Source organism: Chlorocebus sabaeus, chromosome 16 (assembly GCF_047675955.1).
Source record: "Chlorocebus sabaeus isolate Y175 chromosome 16, mChlSab1.0.hap1, whole genome shotgun sequence".
NCBI classification, from domain to species: domain Eukaryota; kingdom Metazoa; phylum Chordata; class Mammalia; order Primates; family Cercopithecidae; genus Chlorocebus; species Chlorocebus sabaeus.
The window spans coordinates 74,104,251-74,121,384 of record NC_132919.1 but is presented as its reverse complement, the minus strand read 5'-3'; the positions used below and the strand labels follow the sequence as shown (position 1 = coordinate 74,121,384).

General features: G+C 47.9%; 2 protein-coding genes across 4 annotated transcripts in view; one reads left to right on the top strand and one right to left on the bottom strand.

Moving 5' to 3' along the window:
• Window positions 1–1,483: 1,483 nt before the first annotated feature.
• Window positions 1,484–16,444, bottom strand: SNX11 (sorting nexin 11). 3 transcript variants are annotated; one of them, XM_008012989.3, is made up of 8 exons: window positions 16,135–16,242; window positions 13,228–13,287; window positions 12,232–12,286; window positions 11,655–11,741; window positions 10,919–11,019; window positions 5,139–5,234; window positions 4,753–4,965; window positions 1,484–2,999 (listed from the first exon to the last, which is right to left on the bottom strand). In XM_008012989.3, the coding sequence occupies exons 3-8, from the start codon at window positions 12,271–12,273 to the stop codon at window positions 2,726–2,728; spliced, it is 813 nt and encodes a 270-aa protein (XP_008011180.1). In that variant the 5' UTR covers window positions 12,274–12,286; window positions 13,228–13,287; window positions 16,135–16,242; the 3' UTR covers window positions 1,484–2,725. The 3 variants fall into 3 exon arrangements, with proteins under 3 accessions (XP_008011180.1, XP_008011179.1, XP_008011178.1); XM_008012988.3 differs by lacking the exons at window positions 13,228–13,287; window positions 16,135–16,242 and adding an exon at window positions 16,377–16,444; XM_008012987.3 differs by lacking the exon at window positions 13,228–13,287.
• The window catches only part of CBX1 (chromobox 1), a 41,510-nt gene continuing 40,776 nt past the window's right edge, over window positions 16,401–17,134 (top strand). The window contains exon 1 of the mRNA XM_073005389.1: window positions 16,401–16,504. Within this exon, the coding sequence (XP_072861490.1) occupies window positions 16,423–16,504 (82 nt within the window). The 5' untranslated portion in view covers window positions 16,401–16,422. The remainder of the gene's footprint in view (window positions 16,505–17,134) is intronic.

The window sequence follows — 17,134 nt, the reverse complement described above, 5'->3', positions numbered from 1 at the left end:
AGGGAGACTCCATCTCAAAAAAAAAAAAAAAAAAAAAAAATTGAGCTCAGTTTCCTCAATGAAAAAAGGAGCATATACCTACCCTACTTTCCTCGCGAGGCACTGAAAAGGGCCAATAAAATTATGCTTATAAAACTTAGTGTTTTAATGGTAAGAAACCCCCCCCACACACAAACACATTTCCTCCCACCAAACAAACAATCCCTACAAGCTTGGAATCAGTCATCCTGGGTTATGGATGACTAGATGTGGGCCATGGAGGTATCTGACAGAAGAAAGGTGACTAAATCAGGACAGAACTTGACTCAAAACTAAATTCTAAACATTTTTATCCTACAAACAGTTCAATGAGCCACTACCCCCAGCTAATCCTCCATCTTTCATAGAGGTCATCAGTCACAGTGGCTAGACCTGGGCACACGCAGGAACAGAGCAAAACAGAAGAGGGGCCTATGGCACTATCTGGATGGAGAGAAAAACTCATGTGTGCTATTTTTCTGATGGCCCTAGGCCTGTATTATTAGAAAAGTGCTTTCCTTCCTAGGACTTCTCCTTCTAAGGCCTATACTCAACTAAGAGAGAGACTGAAAGGAGATGGTGCCTGGCCTTAGATTAACTGATGTGCTGTTGTATGCACGCTGCTAATGGATCATTAAAAAAGCTGGGAGTCAGAAAAATCACATCCATGTCTTTGAACGGCTCCTGCTGTCCCAGCAGCCTAGCCTGCTGGCAGAACTAGCTGCTGAGCACCAACTCCAGGAAGAAAAGGAGCAAACAGAAGAAGTCCAACCCAGCTTGCTGTTTTTTGGCTGAGTAGGGAATTGACACAGACCACCTCCGGCTCCTGTCTGGAAGTATGGAGATCAGAGAGCTTCAGGCACAGCTGGGTTCACAGCTGCACCATTTGGAGCATTGGGCTCATTAATATTCATGAGCCATCCCCACCAATCGGCAAAGCGGATGCCATTAGCTTAGCATCTGTCGGGTTTTTGTGAGGGTTGCGCGTGGAGTTTTTTTCCCCTTTTAAATGAACTTCTTCTGACATTTTGGATTTGCCTCTGTAGGTTTTCTATCCTCGCCTTGCTCTGCTGCATCATATAAAGGAGAGACCCAGGGGAGGCGGGCAGGAAAGAGGGATGAATACCAGCCAGGGCTTTGCATCTGCCTGTTGACAAACTTTATTTCTCTTTCAGCACCTGGCACCTCAGACAGGCTGCGAGGATGGAAGCAGCATCAGGTAAATTATACCTAACAAGGTTCATGCCCAGAACTGTGAGAAGAGTTGGATCCCAGCTCTTTGGAAGACAATCCTTCCTCCAGTGGTGAAGTTGAGCTGCACACACAATGCAGGAGGGCTACAGAGCACAGTTCTAAACCATTATTTCCATGCTGATAAATTCATGATTTATGAAAGGAACTACTGCCAGCCCTCACTCCCTCCTTCTCTGCTACAGCTTGTTAGACACAAATTGCAACAACAATCTTAAATACTTGCATTTTATTTCAGGCCAAAGCCCCTCCACTCTGAACTAAATGCCATGACAGTCCCACAGTATAGGCTGGTAGTAAAAGAGCCCACAGACAGGGTAGGATAGCGAGAGGAGGGAGGAGTGGGCGAGAGGCAGGGGAAGAATCACACACGCAAACCTAAGAGTAAAGCAATGCAGAACGCCTGTGGCAATCGGCTCCTACCAGCTCTGGCTCTCAGTGGAGATGAAGAATGGCAGCAGGAGGAGAGAATGCCTCATTGTCTGAAGGAGAGCGTGTTGTTCCTCATCTCCATCCCCAGAGCCCTCTCTTTCAGGCAGGCAGAAACAAAGCCCTCGCACCCCCACTGGACTGCTCAATACAGCAGAGATGCTCGTGGTGGAAGCCAAGCCCTGCAGGCAGGGAGCTGTTACCAAAGGAGAAGAAAAGGATTCAAAAAAGAAAGGAGCCCACTCTAACCCTGCAGAAAAGATAGCCACGTCTCAGCTTTATAACCAGAAGAGACAGTGACAGCCCCGACAGTCTTTTCCAAAATAAAGGCCCCTGGGCTGTTGTTGTTCCTTCTGGCTGTGGCCAGCCACTTCTCTCTCAGGCATGACCATGAGCTGTTGTGCAGGTCTCAGGCTCCACTCAGCCAGGCTAAGGTCTCGGGACATAAATCCCCAGCAGCAGAAGTCACAGCACCAGTTCCATTCAGTGGTATCATTGAAAGAAAAAGCAAGGAGGTGGGAGAGTAAATATTCATCCCACTGTCCATGCAAGAAGGTAGGCAAGAGGCCAGCCTCCCAGAAACAAAGTGCTCTAGGACTACAGCAGAAACTGAAGCCAGCCAAGATGGGGATACAACACAACCACTCCCGTTGGGACAATGTTCAATATGGCAGCTTAGAATTGCCACACACAGGTCCCCAAAACTGGTCACCTGAGGAGATACTCCTGGTCCTACATACAAATGACCTACAGAAACTCAGCTCCCAGGAGAGTAACATGGGGTTCTGTTCAAAATCAACAGCCCCTGGGCCTTATGCTTAACTTACAAACATCTGCACAGTATTTATTCCCATGGAAGAGGCATACGGGGCTGTTATGACTGACCTCTGTCAATCAGCCCAAGCAGAGGCGACTAGAAGACACTAAGCAGCCCAGCCTCCCATAATACCTGCCCTGTGCCCAGTCCCACCTGAGTAAGTCTCCTGGCCCGTATCTTCTCTGACCATCTCAGAACAGAACCCAGAGCTCACTTTTCCAAAACTGTTTCTAATTGACCAGGGTCCAAAGGCACAGCATGGTCTCCTCCCGCAGCCCTCCTCACAGACTGAAGAGTGGAGGTTCCCTCATTGGGTCTTCCAAAATCACAGCATAATGGTGAGGAGAGGGGTGGGAGAGTGGGACTTTCCAAGGAAGGAACCTCAGAGTCAACAACTGGAGCCCACACTTCTAAATGGTCCTTTTCTTCACTGGGAGGCGGTGAGGGAGAGTTCCTCCTACCCGATCTTGGAAGAAAGCAGCAACTGGAAAAGAGTGAGAAAAGGAAAAGAAAGGTATGAACAGCTTGGGTAACATAGGGAGACCCCATCTCTACAAAAAAATAAAAACAAATTAGCCACAGATGCTGGCATGTGCCTGCCCAGCTACTCAGGAAGCTGAGGAGGGAAGATTGCTTGAACCTGGGAGGTCAAGGCTGCAGTGAGTTATGATCACACCACTGCACTTCAGCCTGGGCAACAGAGTGAGACTCCGTCTCAGAAAAAAAAGAGTATGAACATATAAACAAAAATGAATGGAAAGGGAAGTCTCTCTGAGCCTATTCTGACTCAGGAGGCTGCCCAATTAAAAAAAAAAAAAAAATGGCTGGGCATGGTGAATTATTTGAGTCTGGGAGGTGGAGACCATCCTGGGCAACCTGGCAAAACCCTATCTCAATTTAAAAAAAAAAAAAAAAAAAGACTGGGCGCGGTGGCTCACACCTGTAATCCCAGCACTTTGGGAGGCTGAGGCAGGCGGATCACGAGGTCAGGAGATCGAGACCATCCTGGCTAACACGGTGGAACCCTGTCTCTACTAAATATATTAAAAATTAGCCAGGCGTGATGGTGGGCACCTGTGGTCCCAGCTACTCGGGAGGCTGAGGCAGGAGAATGGCGTGAACCCGGGAGGCGGAGCTTACAGTGATCTGAGATCATGCCACTGCACTCCAGCCTGGGCGACAGAGCAAGACTCTGTCTCAGAAAAAAAAAAAACAAATAAATGCAAGTGAATGGATAAACAAAATGTGGTTATTTAGCCATACAAATGGACTGTTATTTAGCCATAAAAATGGGGGGAAAAAAGGAGGAAAAAAAGCAATGAAGTAATGATGCATGATGAAATATGAATGAACCTTGAAAACATTATGTTAGATGAAAAAAGCCGGTTACAAAAGACCACAAATCATATGACTCCATTGTGTAAATGTCCAAAATAGACAAACGCATAGACAGAGAATGTAGACTAGTGGTTGCCAGGAGCTACGGGGGAGGGAAGGACAGAGGAGTCACTACTCACGGGTACAAGGTTTCTTTTGGGGTGATGAAAATGTTCTAAAATTGACTGTGGTGGCTGACAGTTATACAACCCTGTGACTATATTAAAAACTACTGAACTGTACCTAAAAAGGTAAACTTTATGGCAGGTAAATTGTATGTCAATAAAGCTATTAGGCTAGGCGAGGTAATCCTAGCCAGTAATCCTAGCACTTTGGGAAGCAGAGGCAGGTGATCACCTGAGGTCAGGTGTTCGAAACCAGCCTGATCAACATGGCAAAAATCCCATCTCTACTAAAAATACAAAACTTAGCTGGGCGTGGTGGCACTTGCCTGTAATCCCAACTACTCAGGAGGCTGAGGCAGAAGAATCGCTTGAACCCAGGAGGCGGAGGTTGCAGTGAGCCAAGATCATGCCATTGCACTCCAGCCTAGGCAGAAGAGTGAGCCTCTATCTCCACAAAAAAAAAATAAAAATAAAAAAAAAGGGAGGGAGGAGGAATAAAATACCGAATAAATGAGAAAGCTTTCCCTTCTCTCTCCCCAGGTTTCAGTAGGAGCTCCTGCTACCCAGTGGTAGGTTAACACAGACCTACCTGGATAGAAAGTCACGCACCCAAAGAACAAGATCTCTTGAAAGGCTACCAATGCTATGACATTACTTTCCCTAACAAATGCACACCTTTCTGGTCCAGGTTATAGCAAACCTAGCCCCTGCTATCTCAAAGAGTACTCCAGTTACCTCTTAGGCTGGTCCCCTTTAGCCAGGTGAGAAGAGCTCTGCCTCTCTTCCTGGGCCCAGCCACAGTTTGACATAGCATATCGAAGAATGGCATCAGACACAGTCATGGTGCTTCGGCCCTGGACACAGGCTTCTATCTCAGGCACTGAGAGCTGGCTTTGCAGGAAGAGGTGCAACTGACTGTCGGACAAGAGAACCACACTCTGCAGGACCCTGGGGAAAATACAGGTAGCACAACACAGAGCATCACCCTGAGGAACTGCTCTCCATTCCCCATCCTCTGAAGAACTTCTGGTTACCTGAGCAGGGACCTCCATCCTGCCTGGCACCTCCCTCCACCCCGCCTCCACCCTCAGTGGCCAGCACCAGCCGTTCTGTCCACTCACTTTTCAAGGAAGTGCTGCAGACCTTGTCGTCGCTTCTCAATGAACTCATCTGAGGTGCCGAAGAAGGTTGACTTCCCAGGAAGTTCAGGAACAGGCCTGTGGAGCCACATGATATAACACCCATGATAACTCTAACATCTAAGATAGTCATTCTAGCCTCTGATCAAGGAAATCCCTTGAAAACAAGCCTCATCAATACAATTAGCATTTTTTTTTTTTTGAGACGGAGTCTCGCTCTGTCGCCCAGGCTGGAGTGCAGTGGTGTGATCTCAGCTCACTACAAGCTCCGCCTCCTGGGTTCACGCCATTCTCCTGCCTCAGCCTCCCGAGTAGCTGGGACTACAGGCACCCGCCACCACGCCCAGCTAATTTTTTGTATTTTTAGTAGAGACGGGGTTCACCGTGTTAGCCAGGATGGTCTTGATCTCCTGACCTCGTGATCCACCCGCCTTGGCCTCCCAAAGTGCTGGGATTACAGTTATGAGCCACCGCCCCTGGCCACAATTAGCTTTTAATAAGGGGTGGTGCTAACATTGACTGACTGCATGCCAAGTGTCAAGCCAGACTGTGCTAAATGTTTTATAAACATTATTTCATTTAGTCATCCCAAAACCCCATGAGAAAGATATTAGTAAACTCACTTTAGATCAGAGAAGTTAAGTAAATTTCTCACTGTTACACAGCTAGTAAGCAGCAAAGCTCATATCGGAACCAGGTCTATGACTATAAAACCCATGCTGATACATTATTTTTGTCTGTTTGATTTTAGAGACAAGGTATTGCTTTCCAAGCTGCTCTCTCCAGGTTGCCCAGGCTGAAGTGCAGTGGCATAATCATGAGCATAGCTCACCGCAGCCTCAAATTCCTGGGATCAAGTAATCCTCCTGCATCAGCCTCCAGAATAACTATGACTACAGGCAGGTGCCACTGTGTGCACCTAATTTATTTATTTATTTACTTAGGTATCTGTAGAGACAGAGTATTGCTCTGTTGCCCAGGCTGGTCTCAAACTCCTGGCCTCAAGTGATCCTCCTTCTTTAACCTCCCAAAGCACTGGAATTACATGTGTGAGCCACCAAGCCCAGCCACACTACGTTGTTTATGAAACCCACTCCCAGCTAGGTACCGTGGTTCATGCCTGTCATCCTAGCACTTTGGGAGATTGAGGTGGGCAGATCACTTGAGCTCAGGAGTTCAAGACCAGCCTGGGCAACATGGTGAAACCTCATCTCTCCTTTAAAAAAAAAAAAAAAAACAGCCGGGCGCAGTGGCTCACGCCTGTAATCCCAGCACTTTGGGAGGCTGAGGCGGGCAGATCACGAGGTCAGGAGATCAAGACCATCCTGGCTAACACTGTGATACCCCGTCTCTACTAAAAATACAAAAAATTAGCCGGGCGTGGTGGCGGGCACCTGTAGTCCCAGCTACTCGGAAGGCTGAGGCAGGAGAATGGCGTGAACCTGGGAGGCAGAGCTTGCAGTGAGCTGAGATCATGCCACTGCACTACAGCCTGGGCAATAGAGCAAGATTCCGTCTCAAAAAAAACAAAAAAAAAGCAGGCCGGGTGCGGTGGCTGACGCCTGTAATTCCACCACTTTGGGAGGCCAAGGCGGGTGGATCATCTGAGGTCAGGAGTTCAAGACCAGCCTGGCCAATATGGTGAAACCCTGTCTGGATTGCTTTAAACAGGAGGCAGAGGTTGCAGTGAGCCGAGATCGCACCATTGCACTCCAGCCTGGGCGATAACAGTGAGACTCTGTCTCAAAAATAAAAATACAAAATACAAAAAGTAGGCTGGGCGCGGTGGCTCACACCTGTAATCCCAGCACTTTGGGAGGCCAAGGCAGGGGGATCACCTGAGCTTAGGAGTTTGAGACCAGCCTGACCAATATGCAGAAATCCCATCTCTACTAAAAATACAAAATTAGGCCAGGCATGGTGGCTCACGCCTGTAATCCCAGCACTTTGAGAGGTCAAGGCAGGCAGATCACCTAATGTCGGGAGTTCGAGACCTACTTGACCAACACGGAGAAACCCATCTCTACTAAAAATACAAAAACTTAGCTGGGCATGGTGGTGCATGCCTGTAATCCCAGCTACTTGGGAGGCTGAGGCAGGAGAATCACTTGAAACTGGGAGGCAGAGGTTGCAGTGAGCTGAGATTGTGCCATCGTACTCCAGCCTGGGCAACAAGAGTGAAACTCTGTCTCAAAAAAAATTTTTTTTGAATAAATAAAAATAAATATACATAATTAGCCGGGTGTGGTGGCACATGCCTGTAATCCCAGCTACTCGGGAGGCTGAGGTAGGAGAATCGCTTAAACCCGGGAGGTGGAGGTTGTGGTGGGCCAAGATCGAGCCATTGCACTCCAGCCTGGGCAACAAGAGCGAAACTCCATCTCAAAAAAAAAAAGAAAGAAAAAAAAAAGAAAATTAGCAGGGCTTGGTGGCGCACCCCTGTAATCCCACCTATTCAGGAGGCTGAGGAAGGAGAATCACTTGAACCCCAGGAGGTGGAGGTTGCAGTGAGCTGAGATCGCGCTGCTGCACTCCAGTCTGCCGGACGGGACAGGAGCAAGACTCCATCTTAAAAAAAAAAAAAAAAAGGCCAGACACAGTGGCTCACACCTGTAATCCCAGCACTTTGGGAGGCCAAGGCAGATAGATCATGAGGTCAGGAGTTGGAGACCAGCCTAACCAAAATGGTGAAACCCCGTCTCTACTAAAAATACAAAAATTAGCCAGCAGTGGTGGTGCGCACCTGTAATCCCAACTACTCAGGAGGATGAGGCAGGAGAATCCCTTGAACCCGGGAGGCGGAGGTTGCAGTGAGCCGAGATTGCACCACTACACTTTAGCCTGGGTGACAGAGCAAGACTTCGCCTCAAAAAAAAAAAAAAAAAGAAAAAAAGAAATCCACACAAACCATCAACTATTGTTTTTAAAAAGGAAGAAACTGGCTGGGCGCGGTGGCTCAAGCCTGTTAATCCCAGCACTTTGGGAGGCCGAGACGGGCGGATCATGAGGTCAGGAGATCGAGACCATCCTGGCTAACACGGTGAAACCCCGTCTCTACTAAAAAATACAAAAAACTAGCCGGGTGAGGTGGCGGGCGCCTGTAGTCCCAGCTACTCGGGAGGCTGAGGCAGGAGAATGGCGTAAACCCAGGAGGCGGAGCTTGCAGTGAGCTGAGATCTGGCCACTGCACTCCAGCCTGGGCGACAGAGCGAGGCTCCGTCTCAAAAAAAAAAAAAAATGGAAGAAACTGGAGCGGGATGCAGTGGGTCACACCTGTAATCCCAACAACTTGGGAGACTGAGGCAGGAGGACCACTTGAGGCCAAAGAGTTTGAGAGACCAGCCTGGGCAACAAAGTGAGACCTGTCTCTACAAAAAATACAAAAATTAGCTGAGCGTGGTGGCACATGCCTGTAGTCCCAGCTACTTGGGAGGCTGAGGTGGGAGAATCCCTTAACCCCAGGCGTTTGAGGCTCCTGAAGCTTGCATTTTTTTTTTTTTGTCGTCGTTGTTGTTGTTTTTGAGACCGAGTCTCACTCTGTTGCCTAGGCTGGAGTGCAGTGGCGCAATCTCAGCTCACTGCAACCTCCACCTCCCAGTTTCAAGAAATTCTCTGCCTCAGCCTCCTGAGTAGCTGGGATTACAGGTGCCTGCCACCACACCCGGCTAACTTTTTGTATTTTTAGTAGAGATGGGGTTTCACCATCTTGACCAGCCTGGTCTTGAACACCTGACCTTGTGATCCACCTGCCTCAGTCTCCCAAAGTGCTGGGCGTGAGCCACCATGACCGGCAGAGGTTCACATAGCTAAGCTCCATCTCAAAAAAAAAAAAAAAAAAAAAAAGGAAAAACAAAAAAAAACAGGCCAGGCTGGAGGATATAGGATTGTCAAGGGAATGGAGTTTCACCTGGTTTCTTAGGGCCTGCCCCATGACAACAGCCTTATCAGTTCCACATGTTAACTAACTGACTTGGTCACTCAACAGGCCACCTATCACCACTGAGTATTCAGTGACCATCCCACAGTGAAATCACTGTTGTAATTCTCTCCACTTTCAGGACTTATTTGGCAGGTAGGTGTGAGGAGTAAATAATAATTGCGTTCCCTAGGCTCTCATATGTCTCTGGAACAGGACATCTGTATTAAAAGGGAAAAAAAATCATTATTTTTACATGTGGAGTGGATGGAAACACTACCTCTCAAATAAGTCCAGGTACTTAAAATTTTCTGATAAGCAGATTTAAAGTGTTTAAAATGTTAGCTGTATATTTGTTGAGCTCTAGACACATATGTATATAAAGAAAGAAAAATATTTTTGATGTTAGTATGGCTTTGTTAGGTAAAAATACTCAAAATTAGATACTACTTTTTTCACTGACTTGAAAATATGATTTAAGAAGATATATCTGGCCAGGCGCGGTGGCTCACGCCTGTAATCCCAGCACTTTGGGAGGCCAAGGCAGGCGAATCACCTGAGGTCGGAGTTCAAGACCAGCCTGGCTAGCATGGTGAAACCCCATCGCTACTAAAAACACAAACACTAGCTGGGTGTGGTGACGGGCACCTGTAATCCCAGCTACTCGGGAGGCTGAGGCAGAGAACTGCTTGAACCCGGGAGGCAGAGGTTGCAGTGAGCCGAGATTGCACCACTGCACTCCAGCCTGGGCGACAGAGCGAGTCCGTCAAAAAAAAAAAAAAAAAAAAAAAAGGCTTGGTGCGGTGGCTCAGTCCTGTATAATCCTAGCAACTTTGGGAGGCTGAGGCAGGCGGATCACCTGAGGTTGGGAGTTCGAGACCAGCCTGACCAACATGGATAAACTCCATCTCTACTAAAAATACAAAATTAGCCGGGAGTAGTGGTGCATGCCTGTAATCCCAGCTACTCAGGAGGCTGAGGCAGGAGAATCACTTGAACCCGGGAGGTGGAGGTTGCGGTAAGCCGACACTGCACCCAGGCAACAAGAGCAAAACTCAATCTCAAAAAAAAAAAAAAAAACATATTTCCCAGCCAGGAGCGGTGGCTCACGCCTGTAATCCCAGCACTTTGGGAGGCCGAGACGGGTGGATCACTTGAGTCCAGCAGTTTGAGACCAGCCTGGCCAACATGGAGAAACCCCATCTGTACTAAAAATACAAAAACTAGGTAGGCGTAATGGTGGGCACCTGTAATCCCAGCTACTTAGGAGGCTGAGGCAGAAAGAATTGCTTCAACCTGGGAGGCGGAGGATGCAGTGACATGAGATCACGCCGTTGCACTCCAGCCTGTGCAACAGAGCAAGACTCCATCTCAAAAAAAGAAAAAAACATTATTTCCCAGCTGGGCCTGGTGGCTCACACCTAATCCCAACAATTTGGAAGGCCAAGGCAGGACTGCTTGAGTCCAGGAGTTCAAGACCACCCTAGTAACATAGGGAGACCCCCATCTCGACAAAAATATTTTCCAAATTAGGCAAATGTAGTGGCATGCACCTGCAGTCCCAGCCACTCAGGAAGCTGAGGTGGGAGGATTGCTAGAACGCAGGAGGTTGAGGCTGCAATGAGCCATGAGGGCGCCACTGCACTCCAGCCTCCGTAACAGAGCAAGACCCTACGTCAAAAAAAAAAAAAAAAAAAAAAAAAAAAAACCCAAAAAACAAAAAAAGAAACAACATATTTCCCAATTTCCTTAGTGCCTGGTATGTTGCAAGTTCTCTTCATTGTCAACTCCAGTACCTACATAAGCACCCAAAACAGATCCAAGAAGGAAGCAAGAGCAAACTCACACCAAACCAGCATTTCTCTGTAGCTGCTTTCTCAGCCACACAAACTCACGGTAGCGGCGCCGCACACAGGAAGTCTTGGCAGTAAAGGCTTTGCTGTTGGTCTATACATGAAAGCACATGAAGTACATGAAAAGGGTTTAGTGGAAAAAAGACAAGTTCACATAAGCTCTCTATCACTGCTCTCACTGAGGAGCCATGCCATCAGGCCACAGACCTGATCAGGTCCCCAACTAGAACAAGGTGCCACCAGGCAGGCCAAAAGCAACTCAAAGACATACTTCAAACTCTTTTTCCTTTCCTCCCTCCCTTTCTTCCAAGTCTTCTGTCTCGGGTCCACCAGAAACACTCAAAAATAGGTTACACCTTGCCGTGTGCGGTGGCTCATGCCTGTAATCCCAGCACTTTGGGAGGCCAAGGAGGGTGGATCACTTGAGGTCAGGAGTTCAAGACCAGCCTGGCCAACATGATAAAACCCTGTCTCTACTAAAAAAATATATATTCAAAATTAGCTGGGCATGGTGGCACATGCCTATAATCCCAGCTACTTGGGAGGCTGAGGCAGGAGAATCACTTGAACCCGGGAGACAGAGGTTGCAGTAAGCCGAGATCACACCACTGCACTCTAGCCTGGGCAACAAGAGCAAAACTCCATCTCAAAAAAAAAAGGTTACACCTCAGTACAAGCCCCTCAGCTCTGCAGAGCGTTGACCCCAATACAGAAGCTTGATGCACTCACATGAAGGAATATCTTATAATCCACATAAGAGTTCCAGGAGCCCTCATTCTGCACTCGGGGGTCCTGAACACGCACTGTAATCACCTCCTGTAGGTAAGAAAAACTCCCTCAGCTTCAGCTACAGAGCAAGGCAGCTCTGACAACACAGGTAGCTAGATTTTTCCACCCAACACCAGCTTTCATTCACTCAACACCAACTTTCATTCATTCATTTCATTCATTCACTCAATTCAATCACTCAATTCAACAAATTTTTACTGAGCCCCACTATGTGTCAGACACTGTTCTAGGCACTGGGGATAAAGCATGAACAAGAGACGTAAGTCCCTACCCCCATGAAGCTTACATTCCAGTATATTCCAATCAATGGAAAATTTAGTCAGAATGGAACCCCATTTCCTAGGAATGCCTCTGCTATTGATTTCTTTCTCCTGACTTTATTTTGAGCTCATCAGAACCACCAAAGTAATACTGCAGGAAGAACACTACTGAGTAATGATTTGCATCTGTGTCCTCTTTCCTCCTAAATCCCCTCTCCAACTTTTACCTACCTGTTCTCTGGAGACCACACTCTTACCTCCTGTTCTTGGTTCTCCGACATCCTACACCAAAAGCCCATTGGAAGAAAACATCTGATGAGGGACAGAGGATACAGGATCAAGATTAGTATGCCTCTGTTCTTACCAGGGAAAACCCTGAAAGTTTTTAATAGACACCTGTGGGGAAACCCAGGCAACACATTTTGTTTTTGTAAAACTTAAGAGGAAGCAAAAACAAATACCCATTAGCTCAATGCCAAGCTAAAAGGCCCTGGGGAATTTGCCTCCCTTCTCAGACCAGGCCCTCAACTAGGCCACCTCTCCCCAAAGGGTGTTGGAGTCTACAGAAAGTTTGTCACATGCAGCCAAAACAGGCGGGTCCAGATGTAAAACTTTTGCCTTCAAGAATGCAGGCACAACAGGGTCTGGTGAGCACTCAGATCACAGCTTTGAAAGCGAGCCTAACAGCGCCCCCTCCCGGCTGTCTAGAGACAACCAAGTCCCCACAAACACCAATGCTTCTGCATTTCTCCCAGTCTCACTAACACCAGTCACCTCCCCACAGGTGAATCATAGAGCTAGAGCACTCCAAGGAGCACCTGAGTGGGTTGCCCAGTTGGGACCTTCCCCGTATCCAACCCATACTCTGGAACCCAAGCCAACTGTTCTAATGACTTCCTCTCCTGACAAGCCATCCGGTTTGTACTTCTGCCCAAGCACCCCACAGCTGCACAGGTCGACCCAGGATGCATTCTGCTCCTTTGTAAAGATTCATTAAAGCCTCAGCCCTGATTTTCCCCAATGTGGCAGTTTACATGTATAGCGACATCACCCACTCCGACAAGGGGACCATGAAGGCTGCAGCACAGGGTTACTCAAATCCAATGGGGCCCATGATGTCACCTTCTGTTAAAATACAGCACTAATCTTGTTACTTCTAGAACTATTCCAACAGCATCCACCCTGGCTGCCGCCTCCACCCCCTTCTCTCTTAAGAGCGGAACAATAAGGTTTAATTTCCCTTTCCAATTTACCTTGAAATGAAAACTGACTTCAGCCAGTATGTACTGCCAACAAATGATCCAGGCTGGCTCCTGGGAAAACAAGACTATCTCTAATATCTCTGAGCCCTCCCTCTCCTTCCCCCATACCCATTCACATACGCACTCATTTTTACAGTCCCACAATTAATTTTAAACACATTCTCTTATTAGTTCTGCCTTACCATTAGAAGACTGTGTAATGAGTTTCCTTCTATTTTATGTTTTGCTAACACAAGACTAACATTTCAAAAGAAGGCGAACTCGTTTACACCATGAAATCAGCAAAGCAAACAGCTTTTTCAGTTCTCTCCAATATACCAGAAGTATCTCCACAGACAAACACTGCATGCAGAAACGAAGCTGCATGGTCCATGACAAAACTGGGCTACACGGTATTGAGCAAACCCAAGGTTTTGTGATTGCAGTACCATCTTAAATGGTATTCTTGCTGACAATCTGATTTTTATCTGATGCAGCCACCACCTTCAAGGGGTCCTGAACTGAAAGGTGGGAAATTCCAATTCCAGAACAACCCATATATGACATTCCAGATATGAGTCAAATGTCTGAGACCAAAAAGAGCAGACCTATTTGCTGTGAACAATTAACCTCCTTAAGTTTTTTTTTTTTTTTTCTCTTCTCTTTGCAGGCATTCGATAAACTGCCTGCACAGGAGCAGAGTTAAATACTCTGAAGTGTCTTTAAACAAAACTAACAATGGGAAAGACGATGACAAGGAAATCAGTCATCCACTCAGTGGAGATCATACATCTTTTGTACCTTGAAAAAGGTTTGTCAAATTCAGGACCACAATTTAGTAACGAAATGATCATCATACACTTGGTCTCAGGAAGAGTTTGCATAGGGCCCTGCACTACCTTCATGAAGAAATTCTTCTTTCCTTTGGGGCCAATACCACTCAGAAACAAATAGCTGTGAACTGGATTTTTTTAAAAAAAAAAACCTCCAGAGGCCAGCCTGGCCAACATAATGAAACTCCATCTCTACTAAAAATACAAACAATTAGCTGAGCGTGGTGGCAGGCGCCTGTAATTCCAGCTACTTGGGAGGCTGAAGCAGGAGAATCACTTGAACCCGGGAGGCGGAGGTTGCACTGCACTCCAGCCCAGGTGACAGTGCAAGACTCCATTGTCAAAAAAAAAAAAAAAAAAAAAAAAAAAACCTCCAGATGGGCCAGGTACGGTGGCTCATGTCTGTAATTCCAGCACTTTGCGAGGCCGAGGCAGGCGGATCACGAGGTCAAGAGATCAAGACCATCCTGGCCAACATGGTGAAACCCCGTCTCTACTAAAAATACAAAAGTTAGCTGGGCGTGGTAGCGCGTGCCTGTAGTCCCAGCTACTTGGGAGACTGAGGCAGGAGAATCAGTTGAACCCAGGAGGTGGAGGCTGCAGTGAGCAGAGATCGCGCCACTGCACTCCAGCCTGGCAACAGAGTGAGACTCTGTCTCAAAAAAAAAAAAAGGAAGAAAGTTTCAGTTGTAACTGTCCTTAAAAACACTGGGCCAGCGCAGTGGCTCATGCCTGTAATCCAGCATTTTGGGAAACTGAGGCGGGCAGAACACTTGAGGCCAGGAGTTCGAGAACAGCCTGGCCAACACGGCAAAACTCCGTCTCTACTAAAAATACACAAATTAGCTGGGCATGGTGGCGCGGGCCTGTACTCCCAGCTACTCGGGAGACTGAGGCATGAGAATCGCTTGAACCCAGGAGGCGGAGGCTGCAGTGAGCCAAGATCACACCACTGCACTCCAGCCTGGGCGACAAAGCGAGACCCTATCTCAAAAACAAACAAACAAACACTGGAACAAATACAAAAACCTAGACACCAAGTAGTAATTTCTAGCAACCACTATTCTCCATTAGATTCCTCCCCACAGATACCACTCCTCAAAAGAAAAAGCTCAGTTCTGCCTCTAGAGAAGAAGCAGAAAGTTCCTAACTTTAGTTCTATAATCTGGGAGATGGATCTGTACGTCATCCAAATAAGGCTAGAGTCAGTGACCATAGCTAATTACATAACTCGGTGTTAACTACATTTCCTGGGCCCTTTCAACCACATCTGAAGTTTCCTTCACTTTCTTCACCTGTACCAGCACCAGTAGCGCTGGTGAGTACCCAATTGTTTGCTGTTTACAAAGTAGATTCATCGTAAAGCTTCTAATATAGTAACAATACAAGGCTTTAGTCTCACCATTTATTTTCTCTCCCATTTAAACAGCTTCAAGCGACAGGTTAAGAAAAAAATCAGGTGATTAAAGTAGATGGAACTACTGAGACTACCGTCCCTTCTTAATCTTGAGCCCTTAGTGCCAGATGGCAGATAGCAATTCAAAAAGCTCTCCCTCCAATTATAAATATCACACGTACTAGATAGAGGAAGCTCCCAGTTCTGACCAAGCTTTGTGTGATCTCAACCAAGCAGTTATGCTCCATCTTTTTGTCCATCTCTAACCTACTCCTTTCACTTGGAAGGTAATTAACAACGGCGACCACAATCTACCGCAAGTCTCCCGTGTCCACGTAAAATACTCGCCATTGCCCCCAGTCTTAGCCGTTTAAGTAAATGTCCCCAGTCTTTTACTACGATCACTCCTCCTCCATTCGCAACAAACTAGGACCGAAAGGTCCACATGATCCTTCTTCCTTTCCGATTAAGCCTGGGGAGTAGGAAGTGAAAGATATACTTTGAAGGTAAACTGAAAAGTCGGTTTTTGGATCCCCAGCAAGCCCTTGCCTTAATGCCGGGTGGTAAGAGAGTCCCTCCCTAGGATGTAAAGCGATGCCACCATCCCAGTGCCACTACTGACGCTCAAGCCCACGCCCCCTCACTTGAGCGCAGCCCCTACTCCCCGGGGCCCCGCCCACGCACTCTCACCTGAGAACAGCACCAGCTCCCCACAGCGACACCGCCCGCGCCCCACCATATAGCCAGATCACGGCTTCTCCTTCCGGGTGAGTCGCCGGTGCCCCAGTGCACGACGGGAGACGCCCCAACCCCGGCTGCCCAGGACGCCCCGCCTCTACAGGCCCAGGCTCTGAGTGGGATTCCCGCTTCCGAACGGCGCAGTTCCGCTTGCCAAAGCCCGGGACTGAAGTCGGGATCCCCCCTCCACTCACTTGGGACGCTGGAGAGTGGACGCAGGTGCCGGGTGAAGAACGGCGAATGGGCTCGGATATCCAATCCGGGGCCGCGTTCCGCCCACTGTCAGAGGAAGCCAATCAGCGGCCAGGGGGCGTCTGCAACGGTCAGCCAGTGGGTCGCGAGAGCAGAGGGGTGTGAGGGGGTTGTTATTCTTGTTCCTTTAATGCGAGGTACGGTCTGCAGTGTGGGAGGTTCGGGGCTTTAGGAAGCCTGGATCCTCACTAAGTCCCGAGAGTCACCATTGGAACCTCGTAGTTTGCTGTTCCCCAGCGGAGCTATCAAGGGGACTCCGATTCCGATTCGTAAAGCCACTGACCGATTGTCAGAGTGAAAGCCAGACTCGAGAGGGTCCGGCGACTCAGATGGCTCACACCGAAACAAACTCGAAGCAGCCTCATGCAGCTAGGGAGCAAGAGAAAACCGTTCAATGTGTTGAAGACTTTTGCGATGGTCTTTTAACAACTTATTTAAAGATAATTTCAGCAAGTCTAGCGCGGTGGCTCACGCCTGTAATCCCAATACTTACTAGAGAGGCCGAGGCGTGAGGATCGCTTGAGGCTAGTCTTGAGACACGCCCTACCAATTTAGGGAGACTCTCGTCTCTGCAAAAAAAATTTAAAAATTAGCCAGGCGTGGTGGCATGTGCCTGTAGTCCCAGCTACTAGGGAGGCTGAGGCAGGAGGAAGGCTTGAACCAGGGGTTCGAGGCTGCAGGGAGCCCTGATCTCTGCAGA

Bases quoted from the DNA above. Each gene is read 5' to 3' on its own strand.
- SNX11 (XM_008012988.3), bottom strand. From the start codon at position 12,273: ATGGGCTTTTGGTGTAGGATGTCGGAGAACCAAGAACAGGAG. The intron at 5,235-10,918 runs GTGAGTTTGCTC...GTGGCTCCACAG, and splicing joins CAGAGAAATGCTGGTTTGGT to GCCTGTTCCTGAACTTCCTG. The intron at 3,000-4,752 runs GTAACTGGAGTA...ACTCTTTTCCAG, and splicing joins AAAGGGGACCAGCCTAAGAG to TTGCTGCTTTCTTCCAAGAT.